Source organism: Haliotis asinina, chromosome 3 (genome assembly GCF_037392515.1).
Source record: "Haliotis asinina isolate JCU_RB_2024 chromosome 3, JCU_Hal_asi_v2, whole genome shotgun sequence".
Classification (NCBI taxonomy): Eukaryota; Metazoa; Mollusca; class Gastropoda; order Lepetellida; family Haliotidae; genus Haliotis; species Haliotis asinina.
The window spans coordinates 88,142,297-88,168,523 of record NC_090282.1 but is presented as its reverse complement, the minus strand read 5'-3'; the positions used below and the strand labels follow the sequence as shown (position 1 = coordinate 88,168,523).

General features: G+C 42.8%; 1 protein-coding gene across 1 annotated transcript; it reads right to left on the bottom strand.

Annotated features, from left to right (window-relative positions):
- Positions 1–184: 184 nt before the first annotated feature.
- Positions 185–26,227, bottom strand: LOC137278705 (ras-related protein Rab-20-like). Its single transcript, XM_067811219.1, has 5 exons — positions 26,098–26,227; positions 24,423–24,516; positions 5,181–5,237; positions 1,771–1,883; positions 185–1,603 (listed from the first exon to the last, which is right to left on the bottom strand). The coding sequence occupies exons 1-5, from the start codon at positions 26,115–26,117 to the stop codon at positions 1,261–1,263; spliced, it is 627 nt and encodes a 208-aa protein (XP_067667320.1). The 5' UTR covers positions 26,118–26,227; the 3' UTR covers positions 185–1,260.

The following is a 26,227-nucleotide window of genomic DNA, read 5'->3' as shown; positions in this document are numbered from 1 at the left end:
AACATAGGCGATTGGAGACGTACGCAAATAGAGATGTAGTCGTTTGGCAACGTAGGAGAAGAGAGATGTAGGCGAATAGAGACATAGGCAAATAGAGATGTAAGTGATTAGACACTAAACCCATGGATTATTTGCAAAAGCCAGGAAGCAACCTATGAACTAAATATGTCAATTAAAACTTGACTCAACTGCAACAGTTTATACCAGTATTATCAATGACACAAGTTTCATATCAATAATCAGCATTAAATCAGGCACTCAAAATTTGTTTTGAAAGCCACTTCAAGAAATAACTTTTTCCACTTGCTCTGATTTTTATGACATATACCATGTTGATTTATTATTTCCTAATTACATCATCATGACTAAGATGCTAATGTGTAGTGGACTACTTATCAAAACCCAAGAAAGACAACCCTACTTTATTATCATTGTGAAATTTACCAGCTATGTTTCGAGGAGAAATGAAATCAAAGTATATTTGCAGTTTGAAACCGTAAGTGGAAATTATGTAGTAGCCTAAGGACAAGTAAGATACCAACATTTGACTGTCTGAAATGAAAACTGACATGTTCTGCCAATGGGATGTTTTAACCCCTGATTAAAAAAACAAGAATTCTGATTATCAATCTTTTTAGCCAGCAAAGCCAGTAAGTTATTAGCTCTGAAGTCAAGGAACCACATTCTCACGTCACACATACAATATGGCTGAGTGACATCACACATAAAACATGGCTGAGTGACATCACACATACAACATGGCTGAGTGACATCACACATACAATATGGCTGAGTGACATCACACATACAATATGGCTGAGTGACATCACACATAAAACATGGCTGAGTGACATCACATATACAACATGGCTGAGTGACATCACACATACAACATGGCTGAGTGACATCACACATAAAACATGGCTGAGTGACATCACACATAAAACATGGCTGAGTGACATCACACATGCAATATCGCTGAGTGACATCACACATGCAATATCGCTGAGTGACATCACACACGCAATGTCGCTGAGTGACATCACATATACAATATGGCTGGGTGATGACACACATACAATATGGCTGAGTGACATCATACATACAATCTGGCTGAGTGACATCATACATACAATCTGGCTGAGTGACATCATACATACAATCTGGCTGAGTGACATCATACATACAATATGGCTGAATGATGTCAGACATACACACTATGCATGACTACATGTAAGTGCATACAATCAGCCAATACCATCAACAACAACCACCCTTCTTTGTGGCAGAGCTGCCAGTCTCATACAGATCCACTGTGTCATTGACCTGTCTGGCTCGCTCTGTGTCACTGATTGGTAGCCTATATTGAAAGATACACTCAAACAAGTCCTTCACATTATGGCCAGTCAAGCTGGAGGTCTCGAAGTATGGCCACTTTGGCAGTTTGGAGACATCCAGGTGTTCATTGAGTTCCTGTGCTAACTTGAGACCTTCCTCAACAGTAACAGCACGAGATGTTGGTGTGACTTGATCTAGCTTGGTTCCAACTACAACTTTCAGGCAATCCTCCTGTGCAGCAGAAAGTAAGGGGTTGAATCTGGCCCTGAAAGACGAAATGGTAATGGAATTGTTCAAGCAGGCTGCTGTGTAACACAAGACACTGAAGAAAGTTATCATGTAACACTTGAAGTTCAAGTAAGTTATCATGTTATACTTAAGTTTAAGTCAGTTATCATGTCACATCAAGGGTTCAAGGTTGACAAGTTTTACCAGAGAGACTCAAATGACTTGTCACTGGATATATCATATGCCAGGATGGCAACCCCAGCATTACGGCAGTAGAAGTTGGAGAGGCCTGTGTAGCGCTCATCACCTGCTGTGTCCTGCAACAACAAAAAAAGCACTGATAGAATCTCCCATACATCAAGAGTCTCCAGTAACTGTACATGCCTAACATGACCTCCTATACATCAAGTGTCTCCAGTGACTCTACTTGCCTAACACGACCTCCCATACATCAAGTGTCTTCAGTGACTGTACATGCCTAACATGACCTCCTATACATCAAGTGTCTCCAGTGACTCTACTTGCCTAACACGACCTCCCATACATCAAGTGTCTTCAGTGACTGTACATGCCTAACATGACCTCCTATACATCAAGTGTCTCCAGTGACTCTACTTGCCTAACACTACCTCCCATACATCAAGTGTCTTCAGTGACTGTACATGCCTAACATGACCTCCTATACATCAAGTGTCTCCAGTGACTCTACTTGCCTAACACGACCTCCCATACATCAAGTGTCTTCAGTGACTGTACATGCCTAACATGACCTCCTATACATCAAGTGTCTCCAGTGACTGTACTTGCCTAACACGACCTCCCATACATCAAGTGTCTTCAGTGACTGTACATGCCTAACATGACCTCCTATACATCAAGTGTCTCCAGTGACTCTACTTGCCTAACACGACCTCCCATACATCAAGTGTCTTCAGTGACTGTACATGCCTAACATGACCTCCTATACATCAAGTGTCTCCAGTGACTCTACTTGCCTAACACGACCTCCCATACATCAAGTGACTGTACATGCCTAACATGACCTCCTATACATCAAGTGTCTCCAGTGACTCTACTTGCCTAACACTACCTCCCATACATCAAGTGTCTTCAGTGACTGTACATGCCTAACATGACCTCCTATACATCAAGTGTCTCCAGTGACTCTACTTGCCTAACACGACCTCCTATACATCAAGTGTCTTCAGTGACTGTACATGCCTAACATGACCTCCTATACATCAAGTGTCTCCAGTGACTCTACTTGCCTAACACGACCTCCCATACATCAAGTGTCTTCAGTGACTGTACTTGCCTAACACAACCTCCTATACATCAAGTGTCTGCAGTGACTGTACTTGCCTAACATGACCTCCTGTAAATCAGGTGTCTCCCATGACTGTACTTGCATAACATGACCTCCTGTAAATCAGGTGTCTCCAGTGACTGTACTTGCATAACATGACCTCCTGTAAATCAGGTGTCTCCCATGACTGTACTTGCCTAACATGACCTCCTGTAAATCAGGTGTCTCCAGTGACTGTACTTGCATAACACAACCTCCTATAAATCAAGTGTCTCCAGTGACTGTACTTGCCTAGCACGACCTCCCATACATCAAGTGTCTGCAGTGACTGTACATGCCTAACATGACCTCCTGTAAATCAGGTGTCTCCAGTGACTGTACTTGCATAACACAACCTCCTATAAATCAAGTGTCTCCAGTGACTGTACTTGCCTAACACGACCTCCCATACATCAAGTGTCTGCAGTGACTGTACTTGCCTAACATGACCTCCTGTAAATCAGGTGTCTCCCATGACTGTACATGCCTAACATGACCTCCTGTAAATCAGGTGTCTCCAGTGACTGTACTTGCCTAACACGACCTCCTGTAAATCAGGTGTCTCCCATGACTGTACTTGCATAACATGACCTCCTGTAAATCACGTGTCTCCCATGACTGTACTTGCCTAACATGACCTCCTGTAAATCAGGTGTCTCCAGTGACTGTACTTGCATAACACAACCTCCTATAAATCAAGTGTCTCCAGTGACTGTACTTGCCTAACATGACCTCCTATACATCAAGTGTCTCCAGTGACTCTACTTGCCTAACACGACCTCCCATACATCAAGTGTCTGCAGTGACTGTACATGCCTAACATGACCTCCTGTAAATCAGGTGTCTCCAGTGACTGTACTTGCCTAACACGACCTCCTGAACATCGAGTGTCTTCAGTGACTGTACTTGCCTAACACAACCTCCCATAGATCAAGTATCTCCAGTGACTGTATTTGCCTAGCATGACCTCCTGTAAATCAGGTGTCTCCAGTGACTGTACTTGCCTAGCACAACCTCCTAAACATCGAGTGTCTCCAGTGACTGTTCTTGCCTAACACGACCTCCTATAAATCAAGTGTCTCCAGTGACTGTACTTGCCTAGCACAACCTCCCATACATCAAGTGTCTCCCGTGACTGTACTTGCCTAGCACGACCTCCCGTAAATTGTCTCCAGTAACTGTACTTGTTTAACACGACCTCCTGTACATGAAGTGTCCACAGTGACTGTTCATGCCTTACACGATCTTCAATACATCAAGCACCATAATGTAGACTCGTAGATATCATGTTACTGAGTGAGTGAGTGAGTGAGTTTAGTTTTACGTCGCACTTAGCAATATTCCAGCTATATGGCGACGGTCTGTAAATAATCGGGTCTGGACCAGACAATCCAGTGATCAACAACATGAGCATCGATCTGCGCAATGGGGAACCGATGACATGTGTCAACCAAGTCAGCTAGTCTGACCACCCGATCCCGTTAGTCGCCTCTTACGACAAGCTGAGTCACCTTTTATGGCAAGCATGGGTTGCTGAAGGCCTATTCTACCCCGGGACCTTCACGGGTCTCATGTTACTGACCCCTAACCAACAACTGAACCTACAAGCGTGACAATATTGGGGTACAAATTTTTCATGCGATGTAACAGGGCAAAATATCACTTTGTCACGGTGACTTGACATCATGAACAATGCTATGTCAGTACATTCTACATGCGGCAACAACAGCTAGTCAGCCTATGCTTGAAAGTAGATTTGGGTTCATATTCCTCAATTTGATGGCTTTGGTAATAAATAGAATAGTATTTGTGTTCTCATATCATACTATGTTTATGATGCTAATGCTTAAATATTGGCATACTCTCACTCAGGAAATAACTGGAAATCAAACTCAGATTTAACAACTTTGCCAGAGGTTGATGTTGTTTAGGTTCATATTTTGAAAATACATTTATTACAAATATTTGTCTGTTATCAAAAATGTCTCGGTCTAATTAAATTATGGAATTTTTCTACTGGCCTATGAGTCTCTTTCTCCGGTAAAATGGAGAGAGTATTAAGCACTGGTTTGGTGATGTGGGTTATGGTGTGCATGTGTAACTGGAGGTAGGCTGAGATATTTTAATTGTTTGGGGGAATATAACACAGCATGTTTCAAATAAATTTTGAGGAAAGTTGAAGCAGTTAGTAAGAGTAAGTATAACATATTTACTCTAAAAAATGCACAACTGTGATTATGATCCCAATAGTACGTGAGCTGTTACGTACCCACACTGCCACGTTGTATGGGCCCCACTGTTTCAGGAAGAAGGCAGCTCCAATTGTCTGTCAACAGAATGTTCAACATCAGATTCATTCAAGATTGTGAACTGTGGTGAGCTGGAGACGGAAAGGTGGGCAAACTGTATCCTCTACAGAAGTAGCAAACATTGTTATCTTGGAACATTAATCCATCGAAAGTCATGTACTAAAATAAATAAGTGTACCTGAATAATATATATGATCCTGAGTAGTATAGGGAATGATAGTTCTGGACCACTTTCAAGAAATGTCTCTACAACGCCTTATTTACTAAATAAGACGTTGGTGGGCCCCTTAGCTATTGCTACTATTACCCCTACTACAGAAAAAGTTGGCGGTAATTACTGTGCCTTGGTAGGAGGTAATACTGTGCCGTACGGTACGATCAATAATTCTTCTCTTACAAAACCCCTACCCGGCCCATCCCTCAAGTAGTACAAGTTAGGTTCGTCGGCTTTTATATCCACTTTATCTATGTTGTAAGTTTTGACTGACCATATAGGATCGGTGGCCCGCTTACGGCTATCACCCTCGTGTTCCCCCGGCTGGTATAGATAACTCACACTATAAAAAGTTGGCGGCCTATGTCACGTTTATATCGATGAAACAGTTTAATGTGAACCGCCTACGATCACTTTTGTATTCGTAATAAAGGCTTGCTGGGCTTTTTGTATCCCCTGTTCTATGTACTTTTTTTTCTCGTCCTCGCTGATAGCAGACTTACGAGACTTGGACCGAATATCTTGTTTCATTCCATTATATTTTTTGAGTTCAGATAGGATTGAACGAAACTCCTCTTCTGAGATCTTACTGTCAGAGAGTGCCGTGGAAATTCGCTCACTCACTGTGTTCAGCTTTGCTTCGGCCAGAACCCTGATCTCGTCGTGTTTCAATGCCTTACGATTAAGTCTACGTGATACTAACTTAAGCGCCAACCCTGCCAACCCTGCCACCCCTGCCGTTATTTCAATACCTAGCACTATAGGTGCAGCCACGATGGTAGCTAACAACCCAACGCCTGCCGCCCCTAGTCCCATGCTGGTTGCCATAAGGGTAGTGTCAGCCCCGTCCACGATATTGAAAGCTCTATTATATTTTTTACATAGTGCTTTCCGCGTGTCACGGTCTTGTTCTAGTTGATGTTTCACATCACATAACTGCCTCAAGCGGAACCCATCTACGGTTTCCAATGTCTTCGCTACTTCCTCTACGACTGGGTACAGACCCATCCTATAATATATATTTTGAAAGATATTTTAATTGGGTTTCAGTTAAAAATCTATCAATGAATTTAAAGTCTATAATTTCTAGACTATTAGTCAGGGTAATAGGTGAGAGGCTAATAGAATTTTCTGGTGTAAAATAAACCCCAAGGAGGCTTATTAAGTGGTTTCTAGTACCCGTGGTATCCTGTTGTATAACAATACGACAATATTTGCCTTTGTGTACGCTAAACCAGTGTATTAACACCCCGGGTAAAATTTGGTGTATTATTGGGGGGTCTCCATTGTCTGAATACTCAAAGAAGACTTCTATGATGAGTGTGAAAGGGGGGAATATTATTTCAGGATTACTAAATGTTAATTTATTTTCGAATGGAGCCGATAACCCATTTTTGCTAGTTCTTATTAATCCCCTCTCCGGAATGAAATCCCCGGGCCAGATACCGTTGTTCCTAATCTTAGAGATACGCCCCGATTCAGTTAATGTGATATAAGGTGAGGAGAGTGTTAAGTTGATCAGCCATTTAGGCTCTTTAAAATCTAATAACAACACCCGTCTGTACACGTTGTCTTTGAATTGTAGGATGTATAATTCACCTTCCTCACCAGGCTGATCGAAGCCCTCCGTATCTCCTAGGTCGTTAAGTGTAGTGTTGGGACGATGACTGGTCATTATTATACTATTACGATATAATTTCCAACTGGTTTTCTGATAATAATTCAGGGGTGAACTTCATACCCATGAAGTGTATGTTGGCAGGCAGGAAGATATTGGTTAGTGATATCTTGTTTTCCACGGTCACGTTGACCCCCTGCAGACTGGTGTTGGAGCCGACATCCACCCGCACGTAAACGTTACAAACTTGATACTGGTGTCGTTTCACCCACCCGAGTTTGATCCCCTTCACGATCTCGACATCATTCCCCGATGGTTCCCCTAGGCAGACTTTGATGATCAGTGTTGAGTTTGCCGGTAGACTCTCTAGTATACTGACCACGCCTTCGAATTCAGACACCAACTGCAATTTCACGTTTTGTATGTTCGGTTTACTCGATAGCATGTGGGCTGCCATAGTGTCGAGTGGGCTTACGACTATGCTACGTCTCTGAGTTGGGACGTAAGCCACGAGTATGGTTCCATTGTTCACGATTTTGTTTAGGTGGTTGTCTTTGTTATCCGTGAACATGTAGGGAGAGACGAGTCTAATATTGAGAAACCAGTCGTCGTTATCAGGTAACAACACCCACTTGTCATCTTCGGTGAAGACGAGCATATATGGCTTGTTTCGGGCGACGGTAGTGCTCTCAACATCGTCTAAGTCGAACAGTTTACCCCCGAACGATGGGTATATTATCCAGTTATTATCACCGGTGTTGACAAGGGAGTACTTAGTGTTTACTGTTGCTCTTGTGGTATCTATCATATCACTTAGGGCTCCACCGGAGGGGATTTCAACGCGTTTGTAAATATTGTTTTTCAGTTGCAAGGCGTACGATGTACCATCTACTCCGGGAGCGTCGAAACCGCGCGTGTCTCCGAGGTCGGAGATCCCGATATTGACGCATTTTTTCACTCCGGGCCCTTGTGCGCTGGTCATTTTACATGAAGCGTTAAGCTGAGGTATCCTATATTTACAGGATTATGATTTATATCTAACACCGATATTGTCAGCTCAGGTATGTTGCCCTGGGTTAATCTCTTATACTGCCGTGGTGAAAACGACTCAGTTCTACCGTCGTTGTATTTCTCAGTTTTCACCGGCACTGCTCTCAGTATAGTGGAAGGGTGACCTCCTTGAATGTTGTACGTTGTGCTCACCTGATCGAGATGAATGTACAGCTCTCGGTACGGTACTAGGTCGGGTAACTTCGTGCCTGTGACGGTTGTTGTTGGTTTTATCTCGTCAGGAGACATACCGAGTATCCTCGCTAATGGTCGGCCGAGCCTCAAGGGGTTTCTTCCGTTGTTGATTAACACCACTGTACCGTTTGAGTCGTTCATCTTGAGTTCGGCTCCCAGGGGTTTGAAGACCTCGTCGTTTAGAGAGCACACGCTGTAGTAGCCGTCAGTTATCTGACTGCGAGTTCCACTGACGAACAGCTTATTGTTGCTGATATTAATGTTAGTCCATTGCGGTAGGTAGGTGATATCGCAGAGTGCGACTTCGAGTTGACCTGACGTGTTATCGATCGCGTGCGTCAGCTGAACGGCCTCACCGCTCGTTATTCCTGGAAGTGTTATGTACATATTACATATATATTTATTATATAATAGTTTTAAAATGTATTCCCCTGGTGTGTTTTACCCTAAACTGGACGTAGATTTCTCCACCATGAAGATCGTGGTTGCTCCTGGGTTGTATTTCAATGCCAAGTTTATAGATATGCCTGATAAGTATAAGCTTTCGGTGACTAACGTCAAGGCAGTCCACGCTTGGTTCAACAACCCTATGCAGTTCTGGCAGAATCAATTCAACTGTGTGGTGCGCTACAACGGGGTGTGGTGTGACATTGACCGACACTCGGCGTGGACCGCTGAGTCAGTCTGTGTTCAAGTTCCACGTGTACTACCAGGTCAGACGTATCCTTAAAGAGATCAGCGCCCCCCTCCCACAGGACAAAGCGTGGGACGCAACAAACAACCCGTACGATAGACGGGCCTACGAACGTATTTGCAACGAATTCGAAATAAACCCGAAGACGGATTGGCGTTTGCCGGGGCCCAACCACGGGTTGGGTATTCCTTACAGTGATGGGTTCGCGGCAAAAGCATTTAACCAATATATACTATCACACTTTATGAAACGAAAAATGTTTAGTTCGGATAGTTTTTTCCATATACTACAGGATCTTGTTCATAAACCTGCTAAATATGGGCCACAACCAGTGAAAGATGCTAGTGATGATTTAGTGAGACGAGGTATACTTAAGCAGGGCTATGCTTTGTCAAGTAATGAATGGAGGGATGATCGTATGGACTTTAAAGGTGGTGTTGCTTTCAAAATCCAGAAAGTGGAGCAGTCAACCGCAGACGGGTGGAAAATGTTCATGCTGGACACGTCGAAAGGATTCACTCGTGCCGGGGTAGTCAGGTTGAACGACTCGATTCGAACGTACGTGTGGGCGCTGTTGGGTGCGCAGTCGATGACGCGTTCCAACATCATCGGTAAGGGAACTGCTTACGACGCTCAGACACAGTTCGTTTCCAACGTTGAGGATGCTATTAATTCTCCAGTTGATCTCCCGCGGGCTATCGAACGCTACCAAAACGTGTTAGAATACGCCAGATCTAAAGTCAATTACGTGTTCGCCGTGGGGCTGTACATGGCTCCGAATGATATGCAACTGAGAGTAAAAAAAGTGGTGGGTTATAACAACGAAATAATCATAGCCACGAAGGATCAAAAGTTGGGTATCAACCCCGATATTAACACCACCTATATCCCACACACCCCACCACGTGAAACGGGTATAGTTGCGTCGCCCCCGGAGCCTAAAGTTCATGTACCACCCACACACCCCCATATACATGTGGGGGTACCCCCCTATCAGCAGCATATTGATAGTAAAACGGCCCTGGTGGTTGGTGGGGTAGCTTTGGGACTTATTTGGTTAAAGATTTCTTAGCCGCTACATACACCAGACCCGCCACGGCGACGATGGCTGCCCACAGGTTTTGACTGAGCCACATGGCAGTTTTAGACAGAGCGCTCAACAACCACGAGACGATACTACCCAGGATGCCGGGAAGGGCTTCGGCGGCTTTACCAGCCAGTTTAGCTAGGCCTTCCCCGAGGAAGGACCTGGACCTGGACCTAAGCTCCGTGCAGATCGGTGAATACCTGACCACCAAGTACGCCCTATGGTTGGACATGCGATCCACGGATGATGATAAACTGCACGGTAGCGGGCGCCGTATAGATAACGGCAGCGAAGGGATAACCATCCAGATTACTAAGAAGGCTCAAACCGCTGGTAAGTTGAAATTATATCTGTACGTTATTATGGACGCGCAACTTATTATAGACAATGGGAGATTCGTGCAAGCCATCTACTAGTGGGGGGTACCCCCCCAACAATAAACTGCCCCACCTCCCCACTGACCCACACTGCGCTATCATATGCGGGCAGACTGGCTGTGGGAAGACCGTTTTCGTGTTGGATATGTTGGAGGGTTACTACAAGGATGTGTTCGATAACATCGTTATCATGTGCCCTACTCTGAGCATGAATAAAACGTACGCGCGACCTTGGGTGATGACAGACCCGGACGTACACAAAATCGACCCTGGAACACGTCTGCAGGACTGGTTGAAAGCTCTTCACGAGAAATTTAAAGGGGAACCGACGCTGTTCATACTGGACGACTGCAGCGCTAATCGCGAGATAACAAAAAAGAGAGACATGCTATCGTACCTGGCCTTCTCCGGCCGGCATGCAAATCACAGCGTCTGGGTGCTAACGCAGAAGTTCAACTCGGTGTTGAAAGACCTCAGGGAGCAGACGCGATGGGTGGCCTTATTTCACTGCAAGGACAGGGATTCGTTCGAGGAGTGTTTGAGAGAGAACGATGTGATGAGCAAATTAGAACGGGAACGTGTGAAGAAACAGCTCGCTGAAACTAAACACGCTAAGCTCGTGCTAAAGACCGACCAACCAGTAGCATATATAGTATGCTAAGCAAAGCTAAGCAAAGCTAAGCTAAAGCTAAGCAAATGCTAAGCATAGCTATGATATTTGAAGTGTTTGTCGTGTGCAACTTAACCTTCATTTCTCTGTGTTTTGTCTGCATCGGGTATTATATAGTTAAAACTAAATCTTACTTGTTATATTATAAGATGGAGTGTGAGGAATTGCTCGAACAGTTGGGGGTCTCCCCCACGCCGCCGGCAGGCCCCACTGATGATAAGCGAGAGAAACTGGTGGCGTTGGCTGTTGGCGGCAAAGCCAAACATTACTTTGGAGACTACACTCCGGATAAAATTCACAAAATGTCAGTCGAAGAAATCGATAAGCTGTACGCTAGATACGAGTCCCGGCTCGGAGCAGAAATGACAAAGACAATAGGATCGGCTATGACCCAGATATACACCGGTATTGTGTCACATTTCCTTCCCATTCCACCAGAGCGCCGACTTTACCTGTGGGAGGACCTCGAGAAAGACCCTTTTATCGAACACGCCGTGAGCTCTATCAGCTGCGGGCTGTACCACAAATATGGCATGTTGTTGGCTCCAGTGACGGCGGCGATTATCACAGCAAAGCATTGTCAATTTGAGAGAAAGAATAATAATAATAGTATAGATGGATGCTGCACAGGAAACCCCAGTGGACACAGTGAGTCCCGAGGTGACGGTGGAGACCCCACCCCCAACAGTGACGGTGGAGACCCCTTCAACAGTAACCAGGCAGAAGAATCCTAAGAGAGTAGCTGCCGGTAAAAAACGGTGGTGTAACCAACATAAAGTGACCAACCCAACCCGACTGTTGTTGGCTGTAGGCGTAACTGCTGCCGTGGTTATAACATGGTTATACGTGGGGGTACCCTCCCACAGTGAGCCACCACCCACCCCCAACAGTGGGGGTGTGGGGGTATCCCCCACTATTGACCCGCATATCATGTTATAATTTTAATATTTTATATCATATACATAATGTCTGAGGGGAAAACGTTCGTCAACGACGCATACCACGCCACAGTGGTCGCCAGTCTAGCCGTAGGGTACGCTCGGTTGACTAAAATGGTGCTTAAACAACCAACTATCAAGCTAGATTTCAACCTGCAGGATATGGGTATGCTCATAATGAACCTTGGTATGGCGATGGCCACAAAAGACATCCTAGTAAAACAAGGAATAATACCTGATAATATAATGAAATAAATATAGGGATGGCCACGATAGCTATGATGGTCGGTGGGGCGTCAGTGAATGCCCTGGCATTTTCCGGGAGTAATTTCCTCTTCTCGAAACTACGAGATGGGGCTGAAATACAGGAAGAAAGGAAGCGACACGATCTCGCTATTGAGAACTTACAAAAGGCACAGGCCGAGTACGCTAAAAAACGCCTCCAGAGGATCGATTTCATTAACGAACAACTCAAGCGTGAAAACCATGCCGTTCAAACATTCAACGATGTCGATGAAGCAATGAAAGAATACTACCTACTAACTGGTAAACAATTGGAACCGCTCAATAAACCCACACTCGCTCAGTACTACACACCATCCAAGGGGCAAATGAATCGTGAACTGGTCTTCATAGTGTTGGGTATAGCAGCTACTGCGTTGGTTGCGAAGCAATTAAACTAAAATACCTATATAAGTAAACATGAGACCCGCTCCATACCGATGCGAATACATACTTATGGGGAAGACCGAGGCCTGTGGTAGGAAATGCAGGAATCAGGGGTTCTGTTGTTTCCATATGGGAAGTCCTAACTACACGTGTTCTGTGTGTGGTATCGGGGTTAAAGGACACTACTGTCTATGTAAAGCTCACGGAGTGAACGTAGTCAGACATCAACTCATCTACGAGAATAAAAAGGGCTACATAAAAGAACGTAGGCGACTGCTCAAGATAGACTCCAGTGCGTGAAAGGGTTATCTCCCTTTACTGTGAAGCAATTAGACATTGGTTCTCTTAGGTGTAAACACTATGTATACTGTGCGCGAGCTAAAGCGGGTCGCAAAACAGAGAGGTGTGATCGGGTATTCTCGAATGCGGAAGTCAGCATTGTTGAGATTACTAGGTTTAGAAGCCCCTCCTACGGTAAAACAATTAAAAACTCAAGCGAAACAACTTGGATACACGGGTTATTCAAACATGGGGAGAGACTGGTTAGTCGGATTGTTATCACATGATACCTCGCTGATAGAAGACTTCAGAGAATTGGTCTCACCTAGTGGCTCTCTTAGAAGTGATAGACATGTCAAATAAAATATTTTACAAGTATACAGGATTGAAATATATTTTTTAATAAGGTTACTGTGAACCAATTAGACATTGGTTCTCTTAGGTGTAAACACGATGTCTACTGTAAGCGAGCTCAAGCGGGTCGCAAAACAGAGAGGTGTCATCGGGTATTCTCGAATGCGGAAGTCAGCATTGTTGAGATTACTAGGTTTAGAAGCCCCTCCTACGGTAAAACAATTAAAAGCTCAAGCAAAACAGCTTGGACACACGGGTTATTCAAACCTGGGGAGAGCCGGGTTAACCGCATTGTTATCACATGCCCCCGTAGCAAAACCTCCCACTGTAAAACAACTGAAAGCCGAGGCACACGATTTGGGTTTAGGCGGGTATTCCCGTATGAGAAAACCACAGCTTGTAGAATTATTACGACAGAATAGAGCTATTGACCTACAGTTCGTGCGCACTGAGCACGCCGTAGGCAATTATTTGAGAGGTTGGCGCATGCGCGTTGATAGAAACATAGACATTACAGATATCAAGCCTCTGATAGCTGATAAGGTCAACCAGGAACTAAATAACCTAGGAAGTATCAAGTTTCAGATCACAGTGAAAATGTCGCTCGATAAGCAGGTCTCCACAGGGACCACTGAGTATGTTCAGCCTTACTTCCGAGGTAAACAAGAGGTCGTCACACATGCAGAGACCATTGACGCATCAATCGATACCAGTTTTCAGCAGATACGAGAATACCTAGAACGCTACACACACTTGGGGTCCGGGTGGGCTGTAGATAAAATCGATAATGTCTATCTAGACATAGCTAACTACGTGCCGTTCAGAGGCGGGTCATACCTAGCCTTGCCTCCCTACTATAGGAACAAACATGCCATAGTAAACGTTAAGAATAGAGGAAACGATTGCCTGAGGTTAGCTATCAGGTCAGCCTTATTTCCAGCTGACACTAATCCAAACAGACCTTCTAATTATCCTCAGGATGATGGGCTCAACTGGGATGGTATAGATGAACCCACCCCAATATCCCAGATCACTAAAGTAGAAAAACAGAATAATCTAGCTATAAATGTCTTTGGGCACGAAGGTAACACAACAATAATACACAGGGTCAGCCCGGTGAAGGATCGCCAAGTTATCAATATATTCATGATCCAGCGAGGTGAAAAGTATCACTACACGTGGATAAAACACTTTAGCAGGCTGTTGTATGACCAATCGGCACACAGAGAAAAGACCCACTTCTGTGAACGATGCCTACATGGCTTCACCCGAGCTGATTTATTAGAATCCCACCGGGATGATTGTCAAGGTGTGGGGCAGACGGCCATACGAGTCGACATGCCTAAGGAAGGTGAAAATATCCTACAATTCAGTAACCACAAGAACCAAATGTCTGTACCTTATATCATATACGCCGACTTCGAAGCCTTAGTTGTGGGGGAATCCCCCACACCCCCTAGTGGTGGTGCCTTCACCCACAAGACACAAGAGCATAAAGCCTGTTCGTTTGGATACATTGTCGTCCGTTGTGACGGGGAAACGAAAGCTCCGGTAGTGTATAGGGGCCCTGACGCGGCTGAAAGGTTTCTAAAGTGTTTGCAGGAGGAAGAAAAAATTATTAGGAATGCATTGTATAGAATCGCTCCCATGCGTATGACCCGAGTCGACAGGCTAGCTCACGCTAGTAGCACTAACTGTCACGTGTGCGACTCACCACTTAACGGTGATTCGGTGAGAGATCACTGCCACATAACTGGTAAGTATAGAGGCGCCTCTCACAGCGCGTGCAACCTCAAGCTTAAAATCAACCCTAGGACAATAAACATCCCCGTTGTCTTTCACAACTTGAGAGGGTACGACTCACACTTGATCATGCAGGCCATCGCGAAAATCGATGGTAATATAACGTGCATCCCCAACAACATGGAGAGATACATCTCCTTCAGTTTAAACGGACTTAGGTTCATTGACTCGTTTCAGTTCCTCCTATCATCACTCGACAGTCTGGTCAAGGCCAACAATACCTTCCCTATCACCGATCGATATACAGACGCCGAGACTAGACCCCTGCTTATGAGGAAGGGTGTGTACCCCTATGAGTACATGGATAGTTGGGCCAAGTTCACCGAGACCAGACTACCCCCTATTGACTGCTTTTATAGCAAGCTGAATGAGGCGTCCATCTCACGAGATGATTACTCTCACGCGACTAACGTATGGAATAAACTGGGTTGTAAGAACCTGGGCGACGTGTTTGAGACGTTTAGGCAGACATGTTTCAAGCAGTATAAACTCGACCCCACATGGTATTACACCAGCCCAGGTCTGTCGTGGGACGCCTTGCTTAAAAAGACCGGAGTTAATTTGGAATTGCTCACAGATTACGACATGCACCTATTCATTGAGAAAGGCTTGCGAGGTGGGATTTCCATGGCATCCAAACGATACGCGAAAGCAAATAATCAATACGTGAAAGGTTACGATCCTAACAAACCAACCAATCACATTCTCTACCTCGACGCAAACAACCTATACGGCTGGGCCATGAGTCAGTATCTACCTACAGGGGGATTCGAATGGGTACCACACGTTGATGTTATGGAGGTTGCACCAGATTCGAACAAAGGGTATATCCTCGAAGTTGACTTAGAGTATCCCAAGGAATTACACACATCGCACAACAGCTACCCCCTGGCCCCCGAACGTATGAAGGTTAACCCAGACTGGATGTCTGAGTACCAACATAACTTGTCAGGTGGGCGTGTGACAGACGTTGAAAAACTCGTGCCTAACTTAATGAATAAGACCAAGTACATTGTTCACTATCGCAACCTACAGCTGTACCTGTCGTTGGGTATGAGGCTGACCAAAATGCACAGGGTGCTCATGTTCGACCAGAGCCCATGGATGGAGCCCTACATCAGAATGAACACAGACCTACGAAAAAAAGCCACCAGTGATTTTGAGAAAAATCTCTACAAGCTCATGAACAACTCGGTGTTTGGTAAGACTATGGAGAACCTGAGGAAACGCGTGACCGTGAAGCTGGTTAGATCTAGTGAGGAAGACAAGCTCAGGAAATTGATAGCCAGTCCGGCATTCAACCGTAATAAAATATTTACAGACAACCTGGTTGCCATACACATGAAGAAAAGCCACATAAAATTCAACCGGCCTGTTTACGTGGGGATGAGCATCCTCGATTTATCCAAACACCTGATGTACGACTTTTACTACAACGAGCTCAAGAAACAGTACGGCGACAGGTGTGAAGTACTGTACACTGACACGGATTCCCTGCTGATGGAGATTCGAACCGAGGACGTGTACGAGGACATGAAAAAACACCTCGATTTATACGACACCAGCGACTACCCTAAGACCCATACCCTACACAGTACGGTAAATAAAAAGGTCCTAGGTAAGATGAAGGACGAGTGTGCTGGCACGCCCATAGCCGAGTACATAGGTTTGAGACCTAAGATGTACTCCATACTGAAAGCCGACAATAGTGAGATCCGGAAGGCTAAGGGGGTTAAGAAGTATGTGGTGAAACAACACATCAAACACGCCAGATTCAAGGAAGCCCTGTTCAAGACCCGTACCTTTAGACATAAAATGAACACACTTAGAAGTGATGGGCATAAGATATACGGACTGACTATAAACAAGACGTCCCTATCGCCTATGGACACGAAACGTTGGATAGCTATTGATGGGATAAACACATACGCGTATGGACATGAAAAAATTTGAGGCTATTTACTACAGCCCGCGTGGGTACTGGAAAGGAGCTAACGCAGTAGATAAGCTAGCTAAACTAGCGCGAGTACCCCCGAAGGAAGCCAAAGCGTGGCTTGAAAAACAAGCCCTGTGGCAGATCTATTTACCGGCACCACGCTACGTGCCTAGAAGGAGGTTAGGTATTAACATACCTAATAGCATTCACCAGGCAGACCTACTGTTCCTACCCCACGATAAGAGGTACAAGTATGCCTTAACCGTAGTGGATGTAGCCAGTCGTTACAAGGAAGCCGAACCCTTGACCACGAAAGATTCGGCCCAGGTAGCCAGAGGATTTGAACGTATATACAAACGCAGCCCACTGACGTGGCCAACAGAGCTGCAAGTTGACCCCGGACGGGAGTTCATGGGTGCCGTGTCACAACTGCTAGCCAAACACGATACAAAGGTCAGGCGTGGCACGGCCGGAGCCCATCGCAGCCAAGCCATAGTTGAGAGATTTAATAGAACTTTGGCTGAGCACTTGTTCGGCTATCAGTATGCTAGGGAGATGACCACCCCTGGAAAACGATCGACTGAATGGGTCACGAGGTTACCCAAGGTGGTGTCGGCAATCAACCATGAAGTCACCCGTCTCACCGGTAAGAAACCGGCAGACGCTATCAAACTAAAATCAATAGTTGCAGAGTCGGCCGCTCCATTGCGTGGGAAGGAGAAACAGATACCAGATAGGGCCCTAGTGAGGTATCTATACCAGCCGGGGGAACACGAGGGTGATAGCCGTAAGCGGGCCACCGATCCTATATGGTCAGTCAAAACTTACAACATAGATAAAGTGGATATAAAAGCCGACGAACCTAACTTGTACTACTTGAGGGATGGGCCGGGTAGGGGGTTTGTAAGAGAAGAATTACTGATCGTACCGTACGGCACAGTATTACCTCCTACCAAGGCACAGTAATTACCGCCAACTTTTTCTGTAGTAGGGGTAATAGTAGCAATAGCTAAGGGGCCCACCAACGTCTTATTTAGTAAATAAGGCGTTGTAGAGACATTTCTTGAAAGTGGTCCAGAACTATCATTCCCTATACTACTTCCTGTTACCCTTATTAGCAATAAACATTTGACACACTACACATTTCAAATGACACACTACAAATTTCACTAAAAATAACACACTACACATTACTACAAACAACACACTGCACATTACACAATACAAACAACACTACATTACATACAACAAACAAAGACAATACATTACACACTACAAACATACGAAACATCGCATACTACAACCAACACACTACAAATATGTACAAAATGTACTACACAATACAAGCAATATATCACAAAGAATAAATAACAAAATACATACCCAGTACAAATGACACATTACACACTACATGTTACACATTACACTACAAACGACACATTACACACTACATGCTACACATTACACACTATATGTTACACATTACACTACAAACTACACATTACATACTATATGCTACACACTACACACTACAAACCACACATTACACACTAGCTACACATCACAGTACAAACTATACATAACACACTAAACATTACACATTGCACAATACAAAATACACTTTACACTCCACAAACTACACACAACACACAACAAACTACACATTACACACAACAGAGTACACAAAACACACTAGAAACTACACATTACACATTACATGTACACATTACACACAATAGACTACACATTACACACTACATGCTACATATTACACACTACTAACTACACATTACACACTACATCCTACACATTACATACTACACATTACATCTTACACATCACACACTACAAACAACACAATACACACCACACATTACACACTACAGGCTACACACTACAAGCTAAACATTACACACTACAAACTACACAATACACACTACACATTGCACATTTCACACTACACATGTTATCAGCTACTCATGTGACAGTCAGGCTTACTAAAATGGCAACTGCTCATGCTCGAATCAATGTAAATCTCTGCTCTCATAGACACTGGACGCATAAATCTCCGCTGTGGAAAATAAGTTTTCCCCGCGAGATTATGTTAACTGTTTAGCTGCTTGTGGTTGTATAATTAAACAACCCTGCTTCCCATAAAATCACCATAATTAGTGGTAAAACAGACAATATTATCTGTAATGGTAAAACATGAGTTTGTAAAATATGTAAACCACGTGTTGCCAGAGTGCTGAGGCACAATATGGTGGGGGCTTGTTTAACAACAAGGCCATTGGCGGACAGTGATTACTCAAGTCAACACAGGAAATCTAAGATCAAAAACAGACCTGACTGTAATGGTAAAAACTCCAGTCTTGGAAAGGTGCTGTCAGTTAGCAATAACGCTACACCAGGCCCTAGTAGCCAAGCAGTCGAAAGTGAATCCACTTGCAATCTGATGTCAAAAACCTGCAGCAAGCTATGGACACTAGATTAGGTGACTTCTTTGCAGAATGATACTATTCATGATTTGTCAGGTACATTCATGGATCATTCTTTGTGTGAGATAGAGACTTATCTTCAGACAGTAGTAGCTCTTCAGGACTTCTTGATAAGTCAGATAGTTTGTCAGGTGATCACATTCTTTCCAGAGAGCAGCTTATTAGTGCACAGGGTGAGGATGTAGAAGTGCAGAAGTTGGCTAGTAAGATTGTTTCTTCTGAGGAGGTTAGCAAGGTTCCAGTTTGTTATTACTACAAGGATGGTGTTCTGATGAGGACATATATAGGTCTTTTGTTAGCTTTACAGCATTTTGAAGTGTACCTTGGTACCACCACTTTGCCAATTGAAGTTTTTCCTGATCACAATCCCTTGACTTTTCTTCACAAAATGAAGAACAAGAACCAAAGACTCATGAGGTGGAGTTTGACCTTGCAAGGGTTCAATCTTGTCATCAAACACATTAAAGGCAAAGGCAATGTTTGTGCTGATGCACTTTCCAGGGCATATATGTATGATGACTTGATGATGATGCATGTATGTATCAACATTTTGTCATAGTAATTCTGCAAGAAGTTTCTCATATTACTCATATTATGTCATGTTATTATGTTATTGCTATGATTGTAACAGAAAGTTTCTATGACACTTTCTTTTCCTCGAGGTGCAGAGTGTTACAAGTGTGTATTTTCTGTATATTTGTTATTAATTAAGTAATAATTATTAGTGGCTCACAACGTTTAGTGTTTTTAATAATAATTATGATGGGTCACATTCAGTATAATAGATGGTCAGCATTCTTAAGATTTTGGCAGCAGGCTGTCCGGAAATTATCTGCCCTTGGTTTCCTATTTGTTACTTCCAGAAGACTGCTAGATTTCTACAGTGTTAGTGATAGTCGCATGAGCTCGAACTTTCGGGAAAGGACTGAATACATATATAAAGGCTAGTTGCCATGTTGAGGGGGACACAGAGTTTAATTGGAGTAATATCTTTCTGCATCTGTCAATGCCTGATCTACCGCTGCAAGACCTCTCGCTGTGTTACATTCTGCCAGGGAGCCTATATAGAGGGGGAGAAGAAACTCCTCGAAAAGCCGCTGAACGTATGTCTCGGGTCGTTACGTAACCAGTGTAGCCAATATGGTGGCAGCGTAGTTTTTAAGATTGAGCCCGTTTTATTTTCAACAGCGGATTAAGTTCACTGAGTGTTATAACAACTGAAATTCAACATGTATAACACAGGTTAACTATTTCTCACTTCAGTGTAAGTCAAATAACTGGCATTAGTGTCCGTATTAGAACAGTAGATTTGTAGTAAAGTTTCAGGTCGGAAAGTTATAGCTTCTATTCTCGATTCACCGATAAAAACTTCTTTCACACATTCGTTTAATTTTTAGAAGGAGAACATACCTTTAGTTGAAAGGTATTCGCAAGTAATAGTGACAATTTTATGACTTAAAAATTGTTAGAGTGTAATTGAGGTGTGTGAAAAACATGACATTTCAGAACTGAAATGCTATACGCCCTTGTTTTAGTATTCATAGTTACTTCCTCAAAAACATCTTTCACATACACCTTTAATTCATATGATGGGAATATAATATCAGGTGAAATGTGTTTGCAAGTAATAGTGATAGTTTCATAATCTAAAAAAGAATGTTAGGTTGTATTTGAGGTGTGTGAAAAATGTGACTTATCGCCGATCTGCTCTGACCCGCCATTGAAATACTATACGCTGTTGTTTGAGTGTTTCTGGTTATTACTTGAAATACATCTTTCACATACACCTTTAATTCTTATGAGGGGAGTATACTATCAGGTGAAATGTGTTTGCAGGTAATAGTGATAGTTCCATAATCTAAAACAAATTGTTAGGGTGTATTTGAGGTGTGTGAAAAATATGACATATTGCCGATCTGATCTGATTCGCCATTGATGCTTGAGGGTTATAGTTCCATAACTTCTTTCTTTCTTGTTGATCTTATTATTTGACAAAACTGGAAAGGTGTTTTAGAACGCTTTGTGACAGTTTTACACTTTATTTCTGAGGGCAGTGTGACAGTGTCAGTTAACATTTTGTTAATGTCCATTCCATTCCCCACATGCAATAAGATATCTGAATTAATTATTAATGTGAACAAAAATGTTTCAAAGTAGATTTTTTAAAAGGACAAGTGATGTTTACACATGTTCTCGCGATATGTTTGCGTTCTTTAACGTGTTTTGGGAGGGAAGGCGGCGGTGTATCATTTATTCTTTCATTCATTCACATATGTACTTCTTTCTTGTATTCTTTTACTTTATTTCGTTCATTCATCCACATAATTCTTGCTCTTAATTCTTACTATAATTCATTCATTCATTCATAGTAAAATTCTGACTGATACAATAAACTGGCTGAAGTTCTGTTAAACCAGGGATAATCTACAAAGTATATAGTCAGTATAGTCTCCCTGGTTAAACACAACTGAAGTTGCACTGGGAACGAGCCAAGTCACTGTTTGCGTTGGAGCATGACGAGGCACACGTTAATTAGTACAAATGGTAAAGAAAGCAAGTGAGTGACCTATCCCTGTTGTAGAGTATCCCTGATTCTGCATAACTGTTTCTCTCTCATACTCAGACTTTGGTGAGTTTGTTATATTATGTTTTGTGACCCACTGCCTTAGATTTTGTCTCATTGGCATTGTATTTGAAATCGGTATTGTGCAATTGACTTGTGACTTGCTCTCTTTGATAATAATAATATTTGAATGTTTTAGACTTCTCTTTGTTCTGTTTTGCTGGTTCACATGGGGTTTCTTACATCGTTTGTCATGGCAAATTCTTAACTGTAACAAAAGGACTAGTCATTATTATGCTTTTTCATGCCATTCTAATGAATAAAGCACTTCATGTAAATATATCTATGTAATCTTATGTCTCAACATGTCACATATACTCTGTGTGTGTGTGTGAGAGAGAGAGAGAGAGAGAGAAAGAGAGAGAGAGAGTTGAGTGTATGTGTATAAGAAATAACATATTTGATCGTAGGTGTGGTTTTGTTGATTTGGTAGTAATTTGTATTGTTTTTTGCAGAATTGATAATAGTTTAGATGAAATATTTAGATGTGTAAAAAGTACTCATAGTATGTTTTGTATCATGTACAGGCTGATACAAGAGTTTTTATTAGTCACATGCCAGGACAACACCCCCTGGGAATCACAGAGTATATATGTTTATATGTATCTGTACAGTATATTGTATACATATACTCATACATATTCTTTATGGCATAAACCACATTCCAATCAATTGAGTATAATATCATGCACATGATAATGCCATATTCGTATTGCATGTGTAACTGTAACTGCAATGAAAATGATGTGCTTAGCTTATATCTGTATCACTTATGAATATGTAAAGTGTTGCTTTTATATGTCAACTTGTGAGAATAGTACTCTAATTATTCCATTCATTGTTGCAGGTCAATTTGTCATCAGTATCAGTTCATTCAACAAATAAACAGCTCTCCCAACCTAGCCTGTGTCATCATTAATGCCGCCACGAGACCATCTTGACTGGCCTGACGCCAACAGGTATTGACACCAACATGTTTGCTGCACACAGAACTAGCACTGCAGCTGCATCAGCAGCATGACAGGCCTCAGTGCCAATCACAACAATACTTCATCTGACCATACATCGCCCAGTTTCTATGACAATCGTTGCAAGAGGTAATTGTTTTGCTAAAGCGATTCTGCAATAAGTAGTGAAGAATGACTAGTAAACGTCTTGTGTCAGTGATTTTGTGAAATGGACGAAGACAGCAAGTGGAATTTCAACTTGTGTCATGAAGTGTTTGATTGTATGGATATTGTTTGCACATGGTATTTTCAAATGTAGATTTAAAGAAATGTACATGTGTTTTATTTGATAATTTCATACTTGTGGTACTGATGTAAGCCTGACTGTCATGTGATTAGCTGACAGAAGCAAAAGGCTAAATGAGGCCTACCTGTAAGTTGAAGTTTGACCGTGGTTCTAAGAGCTAATCTACATGATGGAGGGATTACATGCCCACCGCTATATTATCCCTCCCTTAACTTGCTGGGTGTTTCAGTGGCATACTCTTCATACGTTTGATTCGAGCACACACATCTGCAATCTCATGTAGCACCCCCTTCATGTAGATCAACTGATAAAACCAGTCAAACTTCAACTACACATTAAACGCTAAACATCACACATTGCACACTACAAACTACATATTACACACTACAAACTACACACATTACTCACTACAAACTACACACATTACTCACTACAAACTACACACATTTAATTTACACACTTACATATTACACACTACAGACTACACATTATGTACACTAAACATTTTCACTTCATGTAGTACAGTACAGGCCAGACACTGGTCTCACCCCTAACTGGTCTAACATAATCTGGTTTAACATAATCTGGATTGAAAAAATGCTTAATCTGAGAGTCTTAGGGAGGTAGGCGATTCAGAACCTTTGGGATATCTAGACATACTTCAAGTTCATTTATGCTGGTGAATTACAGAAAGTGTTTGTCAGAAAAGTAAATAGTATGGTTGAGAGTCTCTCTCTCTCTCTCTCTCTCTCTCTCTCTCTCTCTCTCTCTCTCTCTCTCTCTCTCTCCTCTCTCTCTCTCTCTCTCTCTCTCTCTCTCTCTCTCTCTCTCTCTCTCTCTCTCTCTCTCTCTCTCTCTCTCTCTCTCTCTCTCTCACAAACACGCACATGCACACACACACACACTTCATGATTCATAATAATTATCAATCAAAGATACGAACCGGTTCCTGGGTTTTGAATTTCCCTTCAATGTATCGACAAATGAGTGAAGTTTTTCCAACTGCAAAGTCGCCCATGATGATGACCTTGAGGTCACTGAAATATCAAGGTCACTTGCTGTGAACATAGTCTACACAGCATAAGGAAGCAAATGTACTAAAGGAGAGCTAGTAATCAGGGCCCCGTTTTACTAAGCTCTCTTAAGCCTAAGATCTCATAACTTTCTTCATAGCATTTGTACCGGCTATACTGTAACATAGGAAGTAGGAACGCTTACAAGAAAAGTTATGAGACCTCAGACTTACGAGAGTTTTGTGAAAGGGGGCCCTTAAGTCAAATCCACCTGACAGTTTCAAAATGATTTTGACAACCTACTTGTCAACTGAATAAGGTAAGCCACTTACAGTGATGAAATTTCCAGTTTCATGAAACTTTCCATCAAACAACATGAAACACATTGATGTATTCTTCCGTGGTTTCTGAATGGCTAAATGATCAGTTCTAGCACGACTAGCTCGACGATTAATTATAGTGTACTAGTTTACACAATGACAGATGACCAGTGTTACGTTTCTGTGTGGTTTCCACAGTTGTAATTGTGTTAAGGCAGGGACAGCCCAAGCAGACATTATTTCTAGTTTAATGAAGAAGTGATACCAGAGACCATATTTGGTATATGGTCCCTTGTGATACATACTGATAAGCTATGCGGTGTGCAGTGCTTGATTGTGATGAAACATAGATCCTACTCGATGTATCAGTGTAACTATGGCATATTATCACAATCAGTCCTCACAAAACCAGCTTAACAAATAATTATAGTGTATTAGATATTGACAGGGGGTGGTGGGGTAAAGTGTTTGCTAGTCACGCCGACGGCCTATGTTTGATTCCCCACATGGCTACAATGTGTAACGCCCATTTCTGGTATCATATTGCTGTGATTTTGCTAAAAGCAATGTAAAACAAGTCTCACTCACTCATTACATACTGACACTGCCATTAACATATGATACTTCTAGCACCACTAGCTCAATGACTAATTATAATTAGGGAGTACTTGTGTACATACTGACCGGTATCTCAGCCCTTGACAGATAATCAGTACTAGCTCAACAACAATAACTGGCACGTATCTGTCTTGTCTTACCACTAATGAATGAGTGAGTTCAGCTTTAGCAGGGATAATCTACAACATTTGTATATAATCTCCCTCGTTTTAGGCTGCAGTCAGAAATATTCCAGCTATATGGCGGCGTTCTGTAAATAACTGAATCTGGACCAGACAATCCTGTGATCAACAGCTGAGATAAGCAATTAGATCTGCGCAACTGTAAACCGATGACTTGTGTCAACCAGATCAGCGAGACTGACCGCCCGATCCCGTTAGTCGCCTGTTACGACAAACATACTGCTTCTTGTCACTGGTATGAAAGGATTGCTGGCGGCCTATTATGCCCCGGAACTTCAGGGGTCCCCTGAAAGTTGAAAACTACTGACACGACTGTCAGCCTCAACGACATAAAGCTTGGTTTGTCATTTACACGTTGTTTCACTCGGTGTCAAAGCTATGTGGATCTGAGTCATTGGCCTGAAGATAGACTGATAATTAACGCATATCTATCAAACTTAAATCTTTCAAAACTGAAAACATAACCACTTAGACGTTGAACTCACGCTTTTTTCTTGTTGGCCATATCTTAAAACTCTATGTTGACAACTGTCATAGCGTGGACGTGGTAAACAATACGATGTCAACAACCTGAATGACTGCCACCCTCCGGAAACGACCCGTGGAACAGGAAGT